Source organism: Manis javanica, chromosome 14 (genome assembly GCF_040802235.1).
Source record: "Manis javanica isolate MJ-LG chromosome 14, MJ_LKY, whole genome shotgun sequence".
Taxonomy (NCBI): domain Eukaryota; kingdom Metazoa; phylum Chordata; class Mammalia; order Pholidota; family Manidae; genus Manis; species Manis javanica.
In genome coordinates, this window is record NC_133169.1 from 53515077 (window position 1) to 53534053 (window position 18977).

At 37.7% G+C, this 18977-nt stretch overlaps 1 protein-coding gene and 2 long non-coding RNA genes across 4 annotated transcripts in view; 2 read left to right on the forward strand and 1 right to left on the reverse strand.

Annotated features, from left to right (window-relative positions):
• The window catches only part of ADAMTS19 (ADAM metallopeptidase with thrombospondin type 1 motif 19), a 224049-nt gene that overhangs the window by 7519 nt on the left and 197553 nt on the right, over positions 1 to 18977 (reverse strand). The window contains exons 20-21 of the mRNA XM_037007335.2: positions 14561 to 14765; positions 12381 to 12533 (exon numbers count right to left, since the gene is read on the reverse strand). Coding sequence (XP_036863230.2) covers positions 12381 to 12533; positions 14561 to 14765 — 358 coding nt within the window. The remainder of the gene's footprint in view (positions 1 to 12380; positions 12534 to 14560; positions 14766 to 18977) is intronic.
• Positions 1941 to 14548, forward strand: LOC140846221 (uncharacterized). The gene is made up of 5 exons (XR_012125177.1): positions 1941 to 2500; positions 4153 to 4214; positions 4469 to 6623; positions 12193 to 12294; positions 14424 to 14548. It is a non-coding gene; the product is annotated as an uncharacterized lncRNA (long non-coding RNA).
• LOC108406963 (uncharacterized) lies at positions 14662 to 17973 on the forward strand. 2 transcript variants are annotated; one of them, XR_001855608.3, is made up of 5 exons: positions 14662 to 14796; positions 15147 to 15256; positions 17081 to 17196; positions 17517 to 17675; positions 17810 to 17973. It is a non-coding gene; the product is annotated as an uncharacterized lncRNA (long non-coding RNA). The 2 variants fall into 2 exon arrangements; XR_005058314.2 differs by having other exon boundaries at positions 17517 to 17973.

Below are 18977 nucleotides of genomic sequence, written 5' to 3' on the forward strand. Positions count from 1 at the left end.
GGTCTTTTTTGTTTTGTTTGGCTATGACTCAAGTTACGGGTATGAAATAAACTCTGTTGCCCCAAGGACAATTCACATGCATGATTTATCTTTTGATTATAGGGTGACCATATAATTCATCATCCAAAACAGGGCACTTGTGAACAAAGTTGCTGACAATAACTATTCCTAGACTGACAGGCATACACTGGGACAGTCCCGGGTCACCTGGACACACCGTCTCCCTATCTCTAGATAACTCACTGGCAGATCAATGTATTGAATGACAAATACAAATGAATGGACATATGAAATACCTATTACACTCCAGGTACTATCTAATATGCTATTACACAGAACGTCTGCGTTAATCTTGCTCATAACCCTAATAACTTTACAAATGAAGAGTGAGGCTCATAGAGATTACTTCACTCATTCATGCAACAAATATTTACCACAAGTCTACAATGTGCTAAACCCTTGTTCTGGGACCAGGATGTGGTTGGTAGTACACAAAATAGCAGCAACACACACCCTCAAGGAGCTGGCATCCTAATAGTGAGGAGCAAGGAGGTGAAGAACTACAATCCATTGTATCTGAGATACTGACAGGCGGTAGGGAGAACATGAAAGCTGGAAGGGCTGGGGAGCTCTGGGTGGGAGGTTTGCATTTCAAATGGGTTGGTCAGGAAGGATTCATGGAGAAGGTGGCACAGACCTGCTTCATCTGAAGGAAACACAAACCTCACATGCAAGTCTTTTGATTCCAAACAAGACGTTCTTTCCACTGCGTTTCTACAGATCTCAGATCAATTTCAATGGCTTCCTCTCTTCTCTCTTTCCTGCCTGTCTGCCTTCTCAACGTTTTTTTTTTCTAATACATTTTAAATCTTGCTCTTCACACACGTACCAAATAAATTTAAAATATATTTGGGACAAGCCAGCACTACTGACTCCCACTGAAGGTCAAAATGCTAAAATGTCAACATTAATTTTTGTCAGCAACTGGTAAAGAAACACAGGGTGTACCAGTAACTTGCAATTGGTATTTCTTTTACAAGGAAAATTTCCTGACTAGAGTATTTTAAAAAGAGAGACTCATACCGTCTGACAAATATTCTGCTCTCCAGTTTAACACTGCCCTCAAGGACCTTTTAATCAAAGCACCTCATGAATCAATTCCATGAAGTAAGAGCCTTTAATTTTGAACAGGAAGCACAACTGTGATGTCCCAGGCTTACTAGAATAAAAAGGAAACAGTAATCTTTAGAACAATCTTAAGCAGCTTAGAAAATTGCTCACATGATTTTGAAGTTATAGAGACAACAAAGTACAAGGAAAATTGATGCTGGTAATCCCTCTTGCCCACCAAAAAAATGAGCCCTGAAGTCTCTTAAAATGAAAGTTGTTATATCAACTTAGTGGTAGTCATCATTTCAATCTACCTGAGAAAATTATGACCTTCTTTCCCTACCCGTGGGTATGTGTGAGTAATATCTGTTGATAATATGCCCATAGATTTCCCTTATGATGGAATAAATCCTTTCTTGCCCTGGGACATTAGTGATAATTTCTAAGACTGTATTAAATTATGTCTACACTGTAGCTTGCATGTCAAATACTAAACATGATAAGGGAAACTTTCTCAATAATTCAGTCAGTTTATTAAAATGATGAGAGAAATAGTTTAGTAATAAGAACCACAGATAAATATGTTAGCAAGTCAACAAGAAGGATTTATCCTCTTTTAAAATTCTATTATCTATCTATATATGTAATACATATACACACTATGTAATAGAACCTTATAACCATTTCCATTGTTTAAAAGTGACCATGGAATTTCACTCCTGACATTTTTGAAGGATCAAGTACTACATATATGAGTGTACTCTGTTGCTAAATTTTCATTATTTTATGTAGAAGTATTGCTTTTATGGTATATTTGAATGTTTATCAATAATTTGCATCATTTGAAAATTATCTACATGTACTGTTCTCCAGAGTTTCTATGAACAGTACTATGCTTAGTGACATAAATTCATTAAATACTAGTGGATAGCAAATTTGCTCTGTAATATATTGAAATGAATACAAGTTTAATTCGAAGAAAAAGGCTAGCCATCTACAAATTTATAAAGTATTCAAATGAAAGAGAAGGGTCACCATGATTTTAGGAGGCTCTCAAAGTTTGTCCATAGTACCAGTTGAATCTACTTCTGCAAAACATAAAAATGTATCTTTCTGTCAATTGAAAATTCACATATCATGTAGGGATTTCCATAATGGCTCATGGTATAATCTATGTATTATTTTTCTCAAACTCAACAAAGAACATGGTTATCTTCTCGTTCAAGAAATAATCTAAGAACTTCTGGGCAACTTAATTTCAGTAAAGAAGGCTTTTTAAATGAGATATCTATAAATATCTCTTAACGGCTCTCTTATTTAGGTAGAAGACATTCTTTCCACTGATATCTGGGTTTCGTGGTGCTTCTGTGCTCATGGGTTCTGAGATCAGGTAAATCTATTCTGAATATGCGATTTTAAACATATAGCTAAAATAGACACCTCATATCTAGTCTTAGGTATTGAAATTCTAGATAAAATACCAAACTTTAAATTTATTGCTTAAGTGTTAGTTTCTGCTTTTCCTTTAAGGAATTCAGAATAGTCACATAAAGACTGCTTTGGTGCTAGTTTGTTACTCTGAATATTTCAATGACTTATAATGGGGAACCAAATGGGACATTATGGTATAAATACATTTCTAGACTTAGGTTAAATAATCTAGTTTTGCCAGAGAGTTTATGGAACTAATCTGCCGGTTAATGCTGGTTAATCTGAATGTTAAAATCTAAAACTCTTCAAGCTAAAATGTCCTCTTAAACATTATACCAAAGGGGTAGAAAACCCAATAGCAAAATTGGTATTTAAGGTATTTATTTAGAGTTTTGTTGGATAAGAAATATAACTAAGCTAACAGCACTGGTTTGATTTTGAATTCCTTAAAAAAAAAAAATAAACCAACACAGTTCAGTGTGCTTAGGGGTTAAAAATAATAATTCTCACACTTGGCCAGCTAAGAGATTACCCGAGATTCCTTCCCTCTGGACTGTGCCAAAGATATATATTTTGGAGAGAGTGTGTATTCTCCAGGCCAACAGCTAAGGAAGGCTCTGTAATGCTTTCCTCATTTCCAGCTGGCCTCTGTAAGAAATAGGAATTCCTAAATTAAGAGAAAATTGTCACTGGCAAGCAAAGTTAAAAAAAAAATTTTAACCAATAAAACAGACAATAGTGCAGAACCTGATATAACCTGTAATGATAAGTACCAATCTACAAGCAGGTTAAGAGAACTGACTTGGATAATTTGTCTTTGGGAATAAATCGATTATTCCAAAGTGGTTTAACAAGAGTGAAGTAGCATTCACAGTAAGCGTTGCCTGCATCGGGAAACGAAATGATGACGTCTGCTGGAAATTATTAGCACAGCATTCCTATTCATTTATGTATATGCTTGGCAGTTCCATCTCTCAACTTTTTAATAAAGTGAGTGTGAAACAAGCATACTAAGGACCAAAAGCTAGGTTTGTTTCTTAAGAATTGCTATTTATGTTGGTCAGTGTTTCAGCATCTCTTTAAAGTAGTTCATCTGCCTTATTTAACATGTGGGGATTTGGAGTTGAATCTATTCCTAGAGATCTAACATTTGAGGATTTTTGCATGTGTGTTTAATTAATTCAGCATTTGGTTCTGCACTTCAGACTATTTTTGTCTCTTTAATGAAAATGTTTGTGTCTAGTTATAGCAAATCAAGGAACTGTGTGTGGCAAAATCAAGCAGATTGCTTTTGAATGCTTAGTAGAGAACTGACTTTTATGAAAGGATCATCACAATAACCACAAAAATCATTTTTCATATCAAAGTGCACATTGATCACCACAATGCTGGAGGGAAAAAGAGATGTTTTGCATTAAGAAGCAATTAATAAACACAATGTCTTGGACACATCTGCAATTCTGCCAGCACTGAGCCTATGAATCACAGGGTGTTGGAGAGGTGAAAAAAGACAGCCAGACATTTCTATTTTATCACTGTTGTTCTAGTGAGGCATCTTTCCATCAGAAAGAACAGTTTGGAATGACAGTGATTGAATTTCTTCCTTTCCAGATCGAGTCCAACATTTCTATGTCAAAAAGTAGATGAAAACCTTCTGTGGCCATGTTAGAGAAGTATGTGCTTTTTGTTTTGTTTTACTTGCATAAATGAAGACTTGATGTAAAATAACACACATTTTGAGCTATTTTTAGCTCAGGCAGTCCTGAGCATTGCATAGCCACCTTTCACTTATTCCAACCTGAAATAAAACAAGTATACCAGTTCCCAAATCCTTTAGTGTGCTTTGCTTTTATCCTTCCTTCTTTGCTTCCAGGAAAAGGCTTGCTTGTTATCCTTACTTTTTTTCTTCCTATTGCTTTCCTTCTAGGTTAGATTACTGCTCTCTAACCGGATGGCAGGTGTTCCAGCCGAATGGCTTCAAGAGAATGCAAAAGAAGTGTTCCAGCTTCCTTGAAGCTCAAAGTTAAGCACTTTCTTTTGCTTAAATAGCATGTTTTTCAAATAAAGGTGGATTTACTTTTTTTTTAAAAAAAGGTCACATTTTTCAGTAGTTTGACCATACAGGAAAAGGTTAAGGGGGTCATATGTTTACCTAAAGTTATATTGGCTACTTTAATTTTCCTGGAGGAAAATAAGCTAGTTACTAATTCTTTTGTAGTAAAATATATGAAACGTGGTAGTTGTTATAAAATTAGAATAAAAAAACAATGGATCAGAAGACAAAAAATATAAGGCTTAGATACATCATACATTTTTTGCTTACTCAATGGAAAAATTTAGTGGTCATTTACTCAATAAACATCACTATATGTAATGCCATGTCTGGCGAGATTTGTGAGAAGGGTGACTGGGCTAAGACATTCTTAATGGAACAGCAACAATATACAGCAATACATGATTAATTGAGAAAAATAATGTAGTCAGTAAGTGCAAAATAATTCCTGTCATTTATTGGGGAAGCCCTTTGAAAAATTAAGCACTTGAGCTGGTCCTTAAAGGACTTGGACTCATGTTAGAAATTCCAGATAAAGAACTGTATTATATACCAAGGTGTAGAAATGATAGAAGTACAGATGGCTAAGAGCTGATCTTGGTGGAAAAACTGAATTGATGAGAGAATTCAGTGTAGGTTAGTACCAGACCATTGAGCTTTGAATGTCAGAGTGAGAATCTGGTGGTTGATGGTGCAGCCAATGGCCATTCTCTGGAAGGATGCTGGCTATAGGAGGGACTGATGGATCTGAAATAGGCGGTGTGTGGAAATAAGGAAGCACACTAGGAATCGTTCCTCTAGTCCTGGTGAAAAATGAAAGGCCACAGCATTATTCTGGGAGTAAAGAGCAACTGAGGCAAAGCCCTGTGTTTAAAGAAGTGCCAAGGACTGCCTGGGAGCTGGGAAGAGGATACTGACATTTTTCCAAGACAAAGGAAATTGGGAGTTGGGTATAGCTTGAGGAAGTCAAATGAGAACTTTTGTTTCAGATGTACAAAACCTGAAGAACGATTGGAATGCCAATGGCAGAGTCCCAAGGGCAGCCGGAGTCTGAGTCACGAGGAAAGATCCAGGCCCCCTCACCTGCCTCCCTATGACTCGGTCCCCATCTCACCGAACATTCTTGAAAACAGTCTTCTCTTGCTCCACCCCGTTGGCCTCCTGCTCCTTTGAACGCCCTGTCTCAGTACCCCCTGCTCGCAGTTGCTTTTTTTTGCATGTGCCTTAAAAGCAAGAGTTTCTCAAGGCTGCATCTTTTCCTCTCTAGCTACATTGCCTCCCCAGACATACTTATACTCAAAAAATTTAAATCTAAATGTCAATGACTCCCAAATTTGCACTACCATCCCATTCCTCTCCTCTGATTTACCACAAGACACCAGTATTTACCTCTTTTATGTGACTAAACATAGTCCAAAATAAAAGTTACAATCTTTCCCTCCAACTTGATTCTTCCCTGGGGTTTCCTATCTCACATCACAGACTCACCATCCACACAAATTGTTCAGACAAGCAAGACAACTTGGGGGTCCTTCGTAAGGCCTTAACAATTCCCTCTTTCTCATCTCCCCATCAGATAATCAATCCCATATTCATTTTGCCCTCATAATAGGTTCTCAAAGCCAACCACTTCTCCCCATCTCTAATGACAGTAGAAGTCAGCATTTATTTGCTTACTATATATCTGATACTATGCCAAGAACTCTCTGTGCATTGTTTCATTTGGATCCATTAACTTCTTTGAACAGAAGATCCAGAATTCGAACTCAAGGCTGTCTGACTGCATACACTGAATTATTTTACCTCTTATACTTCCCAACTCCTCTCCCTTCCCTAGAATTTCTGTAATATTCTCTCCACATCTCCCTAAATCTCTATCAATCATTTTCAATTGTGGCCTGAAAAAAAAATGTATTAAGAAAGTATGTTTTCTTTTAATTTCAGACAAAAACTGTTAACCAGTTTATAAAATGAAAAGTTATGTATGGATATGGTAGAATTACAAGGACAGAAGACCCTTTCCTCCAAGGTATTTCAAATAAACTGTTCTCTGTATACATGTGCAAAAAAATGATAATATGTATAAAAAGAACACATGTAAATAACTTGACCTCATACTGTATAACTTCTGCATAATATTTATTCACTTAATAGTAGGTTTTGGGGAATTTTTCTCATCAGTATGTGTTAATCTACAAATATATTTTTTAAACCATAGTATTCCATCATTTGAATATAGTACTATGATTTATATAACTAGTTAAGGGATATATGAGCTGTTTCCAAATTTTTGTTACTCCAAACAAGGCTGCACAGAACAGCTTCACAAATATGATTAAAAATGTGAGAATGTCTGTAAGGAAAATCTTTGGCAGTAGCATTGTTGAGTCAAAGGATCTGTGCATTTCTAAATGAGGTGTCAATGTTCTCACCTATCAAATGGGTAAAATAAAAGGTTGATAGCATCCAGTCTTAGAAATAGTACAGGAAAACAGAAATGTGGAAGCATCTGGGAAGAACAGAGTAGAATCTGGGCCCTTCATATGTGGCTTTCTGGTTGCCCCACGCTATTCCTTAACGTACTTCTCTCAGGTTGTATGTAGTATGTCAACTTATGGATTTAGTTTTTCTAATCTATTCCGCTATTTGAGTTTTGTCTATTAAAATAAATCCTTCATTTTAAGTAGCTCAGATACTTTTCCTCAGACTATGCATGTCACGGACACTGGCTTGCTACTTTTGGTGGGGGTCGCTTAAAGCATCTGGAAGATCAGAGAGACCTATGCTCTGGCAACTTTACGGATATGGGGACAGAGGCTGGGGAGCAGTTCAACGCTGGCTGTCCCCCTGGCAGTGAAGAAGCTGGAGTAAGCCACCCCAGGCAACCTGAAGCAGGACCAGGGACCTGTTTGTTAAAGCAGTTTTCCCTTTCATTACATGTTTTATCTGAAGACCTCACTGGATGCCTTCTAACTGGCTGATCATTTGCATGTTTTTCTTGCATCTTAAACATGTCTTACTCTACTATCCTGGTGATCTGATTATGCCTATCTGGCTATCTTCTGGTATTTGGTGAAAGTATACTTCACCACGTCTAAATAAAAAACATGGAGTGCTAAGACTACTGATGTCAATTCTACACTCTTCTCAAAATTCATTATTTTTTTAGATGGAACTCTCTCCCCCAACTGTTGACATTCAGTGTCCTCAAAATGAGGTCTGACATGTTCCAAAATCCATCCCCTATAAAGAATATCAAGAATAATTTTTAATGAAATCATACTTATTTGCTGAATTGCTTTCAAGTATGATTTAGAAGGTGAAATTATAGATACTTTGGTATGCAGATTAAGTGTACTGACAGTATTATTTTTAAGAGACTAGTGATTTTTCAAGGATCTATTAAGAAGACAGTATTATTAAGCCCTGTGGATAAAAAATTTTTTTTTTTTCATTTTCCAATCTAAAGGATGTTAACCATATGCTCTTGTATTTGCATTTAAAATGGAATTATACATATATATGCACTATACTATATCCATATATCCATTGTAATACATACAACACCCCCACCCTATCCCCACACACCCATATGCATACACTTATAGACAGAGACATTACTTCAATCTCTCCAAATTATAAATTTTCATACACACATAGTTTGTGTGCCTCTTTTTAAGCTCAAATGTTTATTACGTTCAATAATACCAGCCACATGCACTAAACTACTTCTGAGTAATTGAAATGGTTTGTAAATTTAATTTTTTAAATGTATCTGGGGCAATAGATAGAGTCTCAGGAGATCTTAAAAATAAAAATGATAGCAATGCAAAAAATGTCCCTTTCTTCAGTAAAGAGACAGATGCAAAACACTCTGATCGCTGGTGCTTTGGGGGTCTGGGCATGGCTGAGAAGACAGTATCTTCTCAGACAGAATGGTGAGGAGCAAGTTGTGCAAATGCTCAGGGGATGCATCCAAACCATACAATAGGAAGTCCTTCCTGAGGAAAAGGACCCTATTACCACTGAGTAATTTCTTTAGTATGAGCAACTTACTCAGAGACAAGTATGTTTTCTAAGCTTCCTCTAATGCAACATCTCTCTTTAGAATATCTTGAGGTGGGTTTCCTCAATGTCCAAATATGTAAAACCAATCCCACAACCTTTGAGCTCTTTAATTCACTGATCCAACAATGATAGATTTCAGTGTAACAGACTCATACTTGTTTATGGGGTACTGCTCAGATTTTCTGTTTTAGATTATGATTATAATAATGGTAAGTAGTGATCTTTTCGAAATACCAAGAGACTTGTAGACTTAATTAGAAAATAATTTGGAGCAGAAATGCAAATCCATCTCAACACAGTTTTCTAGATTATTGATCATTTCAGTTTGGTTTCAACCTACAAACTTTCTCTAGTTGGAAAAAATATATACAAAATTAGTCCTTGAAATTTGAATCATCTAATGGAAGATTTCCCAAAGTATATTACACTAAAAAATAAACTATGCTCTGCAAAAGTGATCTTTGGTAAAAAGAAGACAGAAAAAGAGAAATTCTGTAGCCTCTCTTTGAGATTCACCAAGTACAGAAGAATGCTAACAGGTCTGAAAAGTCCCACACCAGAGTATTTGCTTATCTTTGTTTAGCTACAGTACTTCTCATCCATGGAGACCACATCCCCAGGGATGAGTTTCCCATGGTACGTAGTTTTGGGAATATAGGCCTCAAGAATTCATAAATTTATATGTATTTAGTCTTATAAAAATGATGACATTCAGGTGTTCAGTAAATACTGATTTTACTACTGTACCTACCTGACAATGTATTTTCTGCATTTTACTTTTTTCTTTTTTTCTCTAGTTTTAGCCAACACTTAATGCCTAACATTTTCTACTTTCACATTCTACTAGGGTATTTAATTTGGTTATTTTCTGTTGCTGTTATTTATTTCTTTAAATGTGAATGGGAAATACAAACAAGAATTGAGTTTCCCCCTACTAACCTTTAATGACCTGTTTAGTTTAGTTGTATTAAAATTGGAAAACTCTACATGTCCTCATTTAGTTCAGGGATTTCCTGAAAGTTGATTTTCTTTGGGGTAGGGTATGTGCCAGGCAGTCCAGACATGTAAGAATTCATAGCCCTAAGGTCCTAGTCTAGCCATGGGGCAACAGGAAATTCCTCCTTTGGGATTTGGATCCAGTTCTTCATGTGCCTTTGACTTAAAACAGAAACAAGAGGCTGCAGAGATGCATGATTGAAAACACAGTGGTGTCATATAATCATGTAGTTTAGGATATTCTTGATTGCACTGACCATGATTTGTTTAAGTTTCCTTCAATGATTCACTGAATTTTCCTTCAGTGGAAAGAAATGTCCTCCATGATTATTCATTGTTTCATAGTTTTTAGATTCTTCTTCTATTCAACATAATATACTTGATGTAATTGTGGTTTCCTTTTGCAGGATAAGTTAAAAAGAATTTATTATACTTCAAGTTTTATATTTACCACTTCTAAACAAAGATATACCATATTATGTGTATAATTAGTGATTCAAAATGATTTATTGTGCTTCTAGCATTATTTCCAATTATATCATCACCAAAAGATTCATAATCTCTTGTCCAAAAAGCTATTAATCATGTCATAATTTGATATGTGACCAAAACTATTTATTCCCCAGAATTTTAAAGGACTGATTTAAGTTCAAATTGTAGAATATTAATTGACTCTAAGGAAAAACCAACAATAATTATGTGCAATTCCAAGATGTTTTATTATTAAAATTCCCTTGATTAGGTATAAACCACTTGTTAATACTACATAGAAAAGTTAACTGTACATAAGTTTTAGGAAGGACCTAATTCTGTGTAACATGTAGATATAACAATACTTTTTTATCTGCTCCTCTCAGCCTCCAGTAATGAAAACAAGAAGTTGTAAGTTCAAATAAAGGCAGAAAAGTCAAATTCAGGCAGAAAATATGGCATTTCATTAAACATAAGGGACTGTTATTTTTCAAGTCAGTGTTCTATACTTAGGACAGCTTAAATGAGTAAATACAGAATTACATTGTCCAGAAACATATGGCTCATACTCTAATCTCCCAGGAAAGGTCCTGATGTGTATCTATAACAGAGATATAGTCAGATTCTTGCATATAATATGTCAACAGTACAGCAAAACATTGTGTCCCATTTTTGCCAATTTTCTAGTCTTGTTTGGCAGAAAAATAGACATGAGTGGGGTGGAGAGAGAATAAAGCCACTAAAGCCACTCAGTTAACCAGATAAAAGTCAGAAAGCCAGAAAGTACTCACAGAGTTAATGAGTTAATTAATTGAAGTTCCAAAGGGGGTAATTTAGAATGTCGGATATTCCCCACATAAAGAAAAGTATCCAAGCACAGCCCATGTCTTCATTGTACCAATTAGATCATGCCACTGTAAAATCTACTTAACCTGCAAAAAAGGCCCATCTCATTCTTTAACTTAATCTCTGTGCTCTTTTCTTTGTCTTCTTTCAACCCCTTAATCAAGTAACTTTGTAACCAGGGCAGGGGACAGACCTTGGAAATATAAATAAACCTATGTGGACAAAGAATGCTGGAGTGCAAACCAGCACAGTCACCCTAAACAACCCTATTCTTAAGACAAAAATTCAAAGGAATTATGAATAACCTGTGTACATCATGCCATATGGTGACCCTTACCCAAAAAAGCCCTATAAAACCCCAGACCCCAATGCTTTAAGCACACCTCCTCTCTGAGGTTGCCTGTACTCACCTTTCTTTGAGTGTGTCTCTCTGTCCTACTTCAGACAAGGAGGGAGGGACTACTGAGAGCTCTGATTTGGGCTTGCAAGTTCCCTCGCCTAGACAATGTGGACGGAACTGCAGCTATACAATTATGCTCCTTAGTAGCCCGCCTGAAAATCTCTGTGCTCTGGGGTTCCCCCAAATCCTGGGGTGGCAGGAACTCAGTTCCCATGCTGTGCAGATTCAAGTGGACACTGGATGGCAAGTGACACTGGCTTTAGTAGTTGGCAAGGGATTATGCCCTACGCTGAACAGCAGTTCAATGACCTCCCCTTTAGTCCCCCTTTTTCCCTTCCTCTCTGCTTTTATTCAAGTAAACTTGCCATTGCCGACCTTGACTCTGGACCCCTTCTCCCTTGGAGTGTATTCAAATAAAACTTTCATTCTGCTTCACTACTGTGTCTCTGCCCTTCAATTCTTTGTTTCAGTGGGAACAAGAACCAAGGAGAATAAACTCAACCTGTCTAACAGTCTCAGTGAAATAAACAGGAGTGCTGTTCAACAAAGGCTGCATTACATCTACTTAGAAATCAGAGGTACAATTTTAGGACAGGAGATTTTTCTCTTTGCGTATACTTGGATTTATATTTTTCTCTCTCAAGCTGAGAGCAATTTTTCCACTGTTGACACAAAACTACCAAAACAAAAAATATTCTGACAAAGAACTATATCGACAAAAACTAGCAATAAAATAACAGTAATAGTATTATGGGGGAGCTTCCTCATGTGAAAAAATGGTAAATGATTTATACATTTTATCTTGTTTTATCTTTAGAACAATTTCACAGAGGTCCTGATCCTGGACATGCAGGCAGGATTTGAACCTGGGTATATAATACTCCACCTCCCATGGCCTTTGCCTCACCTTCTATTCCTTGTAAGTGTCATGCTGTACGGTCATTACCCAGGGCAGTGCTGACATTATGGAAATCTAATCCTGAGAATGTACAGGATGAATCTCACCTTAGACCAGTCACCCATTCGCCACACAAAGCATTTCGAGTAATCCTCACAGTCCTCAGTCTCCCTGGGTCTGGTGGAGAGGACGCATTTCTTCCTAGGGTTCGTACACCTCACAGTCCGGTGACGCACACCTTTGCCACACTTAACCGAACACTGGAAGAAAACATCAGAGAGTTTGAAAGAAGTCAGGATTAGGAAGTACAGACTAGTGATTAAATTATGTTAAGTCATGATTCTACTTATCTCTCATAAGCCCATCACCCACATAAGGTAAGGTAAAAAAATAAAGAAGAAGGAGAGCCCTGGGCAATGGTCTAGGATCAGAGGGCAGTACTGATGGTAAATGGGCTTCAGAAGGACAGAAGTATTATTACGGAGAGTAGGATAACACAGGTATTATTTATGAAAGACAAATAATACACAATGATCGAAATGTAAAATAGTAAACTTGTTTGGCACTAAATTTTTACATAAAATTATGTAAGGAAATTTATTTTTGCTAAATTTAGTCTGTTTTAGCCCTAAGAGATGGTTGTGAAAAATATCAGTTTCTTAGAGAATGTAATTTTTCATGAAGTTTTCTGGAAGCTAAACACAGAGAAAATCTTAGTGAAAATAAAACAAAATAATTTCTTTACATAATTATATATCCCTAGAAGTCATTATTCTAAGTGGCTCTATGGATTGAAAATATAATTCAGTTCAGAAATAGTTCAGTTCATTTCATAAATAACTGATGCCTGATTGAGAATGGGAACATGACAGATATGAAGGCATGTATGTAGATTCCACCAATCTTTTTTAGGTGCACCTTACCCTCTCACTTACATTTATCCTCTCTATTAAGGAATATGTATAAAGTTTCCCAGTTTTGCAAAGTTGCCATCACTGACTATCTGGACACAGGGACCAAAATGACACTGGGCAGGAGAGGGGAGGGGAAGGATGACCCATAGGGCAAAACTTGATAATCTAATCTGTATCTGTGTCTGAAACAGGTCCAAAGAAAGAATTCCAAGTATATATTTAGCAATGACTATACAGGAAACTCCATGTGGATTCCAACAGCTGTGTTTCTTAAAACCTGAGCATGGAATGAATGATGTTTTGAATACAATAACTTACACACAAATGGTTGTCTCATAAGTTATGGCTCGTGCTTGACTATGTTGAGCTTTAAAGTGGACTACATGGGTAATTTGGCATTTTTACATGTGTATTTTTATTTTTTACAACTGAAACTAATCCTGACCCACAAACTCAATTTTTAAATTAAATCAAGAGAGACCTTTTTAATTGGCATATTGCATTGTGACCTATTATTTCCTCCAGCTGGAGTCAAAGATCTATATGGTAGAATATTTCTGACCTACTTCCTCCTGAAGAGTTTGCAAAAATGCTATGGTTAGGCTGAAAGTGGGGTTTTTTAGTTTCTCAGATGCTCATGTAAGTCTTCTCTCCAGATTGAACTGATTCATTCTGATGAATTAGATATTGCATTCATTCTCAAAAGTATACATCACAAATGAAAAAAAAACTATTGAACAGCAAGATATAGCTCAGAAAAACTGGACAACAAACTGTTTCATTTCTCCAAGCTGTATTATAAAATGGTGAAACTGTTAAGTTTCTCACATTGGTCATTAATTACAAACAATATACTAATAGGAAGTAAAAACAGCCCTTGCTCAGAGGAAATTATAATTAAAAGTTATTGCTCTTTCTCTAAAATGTTCAGGGATATATAAAGGAGTCAAATGTGTATTTTTATGGGGCCACTAAAGAGTATAATCATGTATATAAATGAAAAAGCAGGACTAAAAAAAAAAATATATATATATATATATAAAATACTCTCTCAATTACATTACAATATTTAGAGAATAAAGAGCATATTCATGATATATAAATGAGAAAGCATGACTCTAAAATGTATATAAAATATGCTCTTGATTATGTTACAAAATTTACAGAATAAAGAGTAAGTATCTTTGTTTCTGTCTTCAGAATGATTTATAATGAGTGTATTCCTTTTATTATCAGGAAAATCAACAGATGGTACTGAAGCTGCCACGCAGAGGGATTCTGAACCTGATGCGACATGATGTGGTTATTCGACCCAATACAAGCTAAGAGTCAGAAGCAAAGGGAACATCGGGGCAGCGGGGCGAGCACCGCACCTCCGACCACACTCCCGCCTCCCACACGGTCATGCAGTCTTGGCCTTCGCAGCGCTGGGCCGAGGCCGGCTTGGGCCCTGTGCAGTCCCTCTCACGGGCCCTGATCAGAGTCCCATTGCTCAGCTGCTGGGTACAGGCCACTTGTCGGCTCTGCATCCCTTTTCCACAGGTTCGTGAACATGGAGTCCATTCTGTCATCATCCACCTGGAAATACAGCAAGAACCGGTGAAACAAGGTAGACAGGGCCTGCCTACTACGTATTTTGACACCTGAGTAGAATGTTGCACAGTAACTTTGTACCTTTTTTTACCCAACATTATAGCTCTCTCTAGAACACCCATGCTTTCTGTTATTGAACTCTCCATATTTCTTATCTCATGGCCTTGCCCTTATCCGAATCCCAGAGTATATACTAGCTTCCTTCCCAGCCAGAGTGCCGGCCTTGCCTGTGACGCTCAGCGTATTGCCATACCGAGGCACCTAAAAGTACGAAATTGCTAACATCAAGAGGAACTTGCAGTCTGTGTTTCAAATCCTCCCAATGCCCCATGTGTCATGTACTGCTGCTCTCATGGCCATTTACAGAAAGGAAAACCAAGGAACGGCAGGTCGAGCAACTCAGCAAAGGTCATGAGGTTGTAGAGTCAGAAACGGAAATGAGGCTGAACACCACATCCCAGTGCCGTCTTAGCAAGGTAAGAGAAGCCTGCCACTGGGATTCCCCTCTTACTGAAAGGAAGCAATCATTTGCCTACCACCCACAACAAGATGTGTGTGTCTGGAACACACCCTCTAGGTCAGAGCTACCTGGGTGGGCTTCTTTTTAGGCCGACCCCTGTCTCGTGGCAATGTGATCAAGGACGATGGAGTGACAGGCTCAGAGGGCTACATGGAAAGTGACCCCACTGAAGAGGTCCTCAGGATTGCAAATATTCCTTTTGGGTCTCACTGGTTCAGTGACTTACCAGTACATATGTATGTTGATACCTAGATGGAGATCTCTTCCTAAACCACCATCGGCACAGTTATCTGCATCTACGTCCCGTTCATTTCCAATGAACTGGGTCCCACGCTGGGGATCGCTAAACACCTCCCCAAGTCCACTTCAGGAAAATGATTCATGAAATTTGTTACTTGAATGATTTCTGTCAATGAAACCTCTGCACTTCCCATTCTTTGGACAACCCTATAGGGGGGTGGAAATGTCCCCATTAAACTATCTGTACAATCGTGTTGCAGCGCAGTGCAGGGTGGTTAGAAGCCCCGAGCTTCATTATAGATTCCTACTAGCTGTGCACATTCTTACAATACCTAACAGCTGTTAAGTTTCCATTTCCTCATTTGTAAAAGTGTTTATTGTTATATTGCCTAACAGACAATAGTGACTCAGTGTATAATATATTACAGTCTATCTATAAGTGACTTATACTTCTTCATATATTTCTCTTTCTTCAGCTCTCAATTGTTTAGAAAATAAACCATATACTCAGTTTGTTCCCCAAACATTTTCTATTTTCACTTCCCAGCTCTTGTTTATGGAGCATCTGCTGCCGATGCTGACAGCCTGCTCCAAGCCCCTTCCCCCCCGCAGGGCTTCTCCACCCAACCCACAGGGACTGTGTTCTTTTCTGCCCTCCGTCACCTGGCTGGGGGCTCTCACATAACACTTATTAGATATTCCCTAGGGAAACAGAGGGGTCCACAGGCCGCCTACGGAGCCTGACCTTTTCCTGATTATTAGGTAGGCTCTTCGAAGGAGGAGATCAACGCCTCCTCTTCTCTCCACCCATAACACTTTTCACACAATAGCTTTTCATGAATCATTCCTTGAAATGGAATTTGTTGTCTTACAGAAATAACCTCAATTCTTCCAGATTCACTTAAGCGCACATGTTCCTGGCAATGGTCCAAAGTCTGCAAAGTCACATCCTCATGCAACCTAGTTTCTCATCCATACAATGGTTTAATTCTAAATTATTCTCTGCTTCTATTTATTAAAAAAAAAAAAGAAAATTTCATGATAAGATTTGCACACCACTGTTGCTTCTAACAGTTCTTATCTGCTGGTCTGTCAAATGTGATGAGAACCTACCACTTTGCTTGGGAGTGACCTTGTGGATTGTTTCCAAAGTGAGCATTTATCTTCCCAATTTAGTTTCGATTTTGCTTTATCGTTCTGCACTGAGGCTATCAGCACAGTGCAGAAGCCATTTATGTACTCTTCCCCTCCAATAATGGAACCCAGAAAACACTACTGAAGTAACTGCAATTTCTTGGAATCTCATATTTTTTAAATGGAATAAATCTGAGAGATCCTTGATATAATGATAAACATGACTTCTTCAATTCCTTGTGTAAACTGCTAAAAAATAAGAACTAAAATGTAAACTGTATTCTAATGAAAGAGAACACTTTGTACTTTAGAATTCATCTAATTTAGAATTATTCCATTTCCCTATCTTTATGACTCCTTACGAAGCTACTTACAAGTGCATCAGTGTATTTTATTTTTGATGCAGAGAGTTCCATCAGGCCCTTTGGTGACTTCTTCGATAAATGTGAATGGATATTAGAATCCTTCCTACTCAGGTGGGGAAAAAGAAGAGGCAAGAGACATAAAGGACGTCCAATGCCAGTAAGTCTTGGAAAGTTTACTGTGATACCCTCTAATGATCGCCCAAGTCTATTTCTTACTTTCCAGTATTTTGGCTAACCTCACCAACTTGCTTCGTGGTGGTTCAAAATACACTGTCTCCTTTTCAAAGGAGAGGAAGATAACAATTTCTAAGAAAATGATTTCCAGTCTCCAGCTGCAAAATTTCTAACTCACAAATGTACTGATCTTTTAAAATTATTCATTGTACCAAGTCATTCTTGAGGCGTTTTTTGCCAGGATAGCTGAGGTCAATGGATGAACAATAAATGGTGTGTACTGTGCATCCCAATCCTTTGCAGACGCAAGTTCAGAAGTGACAAACAGGCTCTAGTCCTGATGACTAGTCAAGATGACTGATGCAGCCCAAGAGGCCACGGCTTTCATCCAAATGGAAAAGTTACGTTCAATATAAAACAAAATGGTGATCTGAAATACTTTAATGAATTCTTTAACACAAGGTAAATGAGCATTTTAATATCTATTAAAAGAAATAAAAAGAAAGATAATTCTTAGGAGTAGTAATAACAAAAAGAGTCCAGGTTCTTTAGCTGATAGGGCAAAGACCAAAAACTCTTTTTCTACATCCATCCAGCACTGAATGGAAAGGACCCAAGGACATGACTACAGATGGCAACAATTCCGGGGTCACCCTTCCTGTTGATCACTATCGAGAAGCTTGATTAGTGTATCTATTAATGGAGTTAGCCCAAAAAGCATACAGCTAGGCAGATGCAATGGGTAAAACATTCCTGAAGGTGTATTAATAAACTTTTTGTCTTTTGCACGTTCTTTGAAAATAGCATTCTTCGTTCCACTCCTTAGGAGCGTATGTTTTTGTCTGGGGATGGGGAGTGGGTAGGATAGGAAATGTTAAGAGCAGGAATGCAAAGGAGAGGAAACACTGAAAGTCAACTTTGGATTCCTTAAATCCGTTGAATCTACAGAAAACCAAGTCATGAAATTTCAGCTTTGCAGAAAAAGAAAGGGTTTTCCAAATGCTTTTCAGTCCTCATGAACATAGCATGAGCCAGACCTGGTGAGCTTAATACTTGAGTTTTGCAGCAAGTTAGAAATAGAGGGAACTTAGGATTCTGTGTTACATCAGAGACGGAAAGAAGGGGTAACAGGGAAACCTGTAAGAGGAACTGGGCATTAGCCTGGAGGACATGAATTCCCAAGAGACAGAAAAGTATAGTTAATTGGCTACTTTGTTCCTCCTCCTCCTCAACATAGCCCCATACTCACTGTGCTGAGGGTCATGAAGAAGAGTCTAGCTGCAGGGCTATGCATTCCTCACACACGTGAGTTGCAGCATGTGTAAATTCACTGTGACTCCATTACAGAAGCTATTGAGAGATTGATTCTCTGTTTGACTCCCTAAGGACTCACGATTATACCCTAATTCACTGAGCCTCCACCAACCTCTGAGTGTCTGGACAGCACAAATGTCCTGTCCCCATTTTCCAGAGGAATCAATCCAGCTTCATCCCCTATCATGCTATCCTTGACTTTTAATACTGGGGCTCAGTCCTGCTCAAGCCCAACACCGTCATACAAAAGCAAGTGGAATTTCAGGAGCCCTGTGACAGGAACCATCCAAACAGCTTTGTTCTAGTTCCCTCTGAAATCATACTCAGGTTCCACTCAGTCACCTCTGCCTTTCTTAAGTTACTTAAACATACATAGCCTTTCTTTCTATGCCACTTTGAGCTGCTCAGCATTGCTGTCTGGTCCCCTGCTTAGGAGTTTCTTGTCTGCCT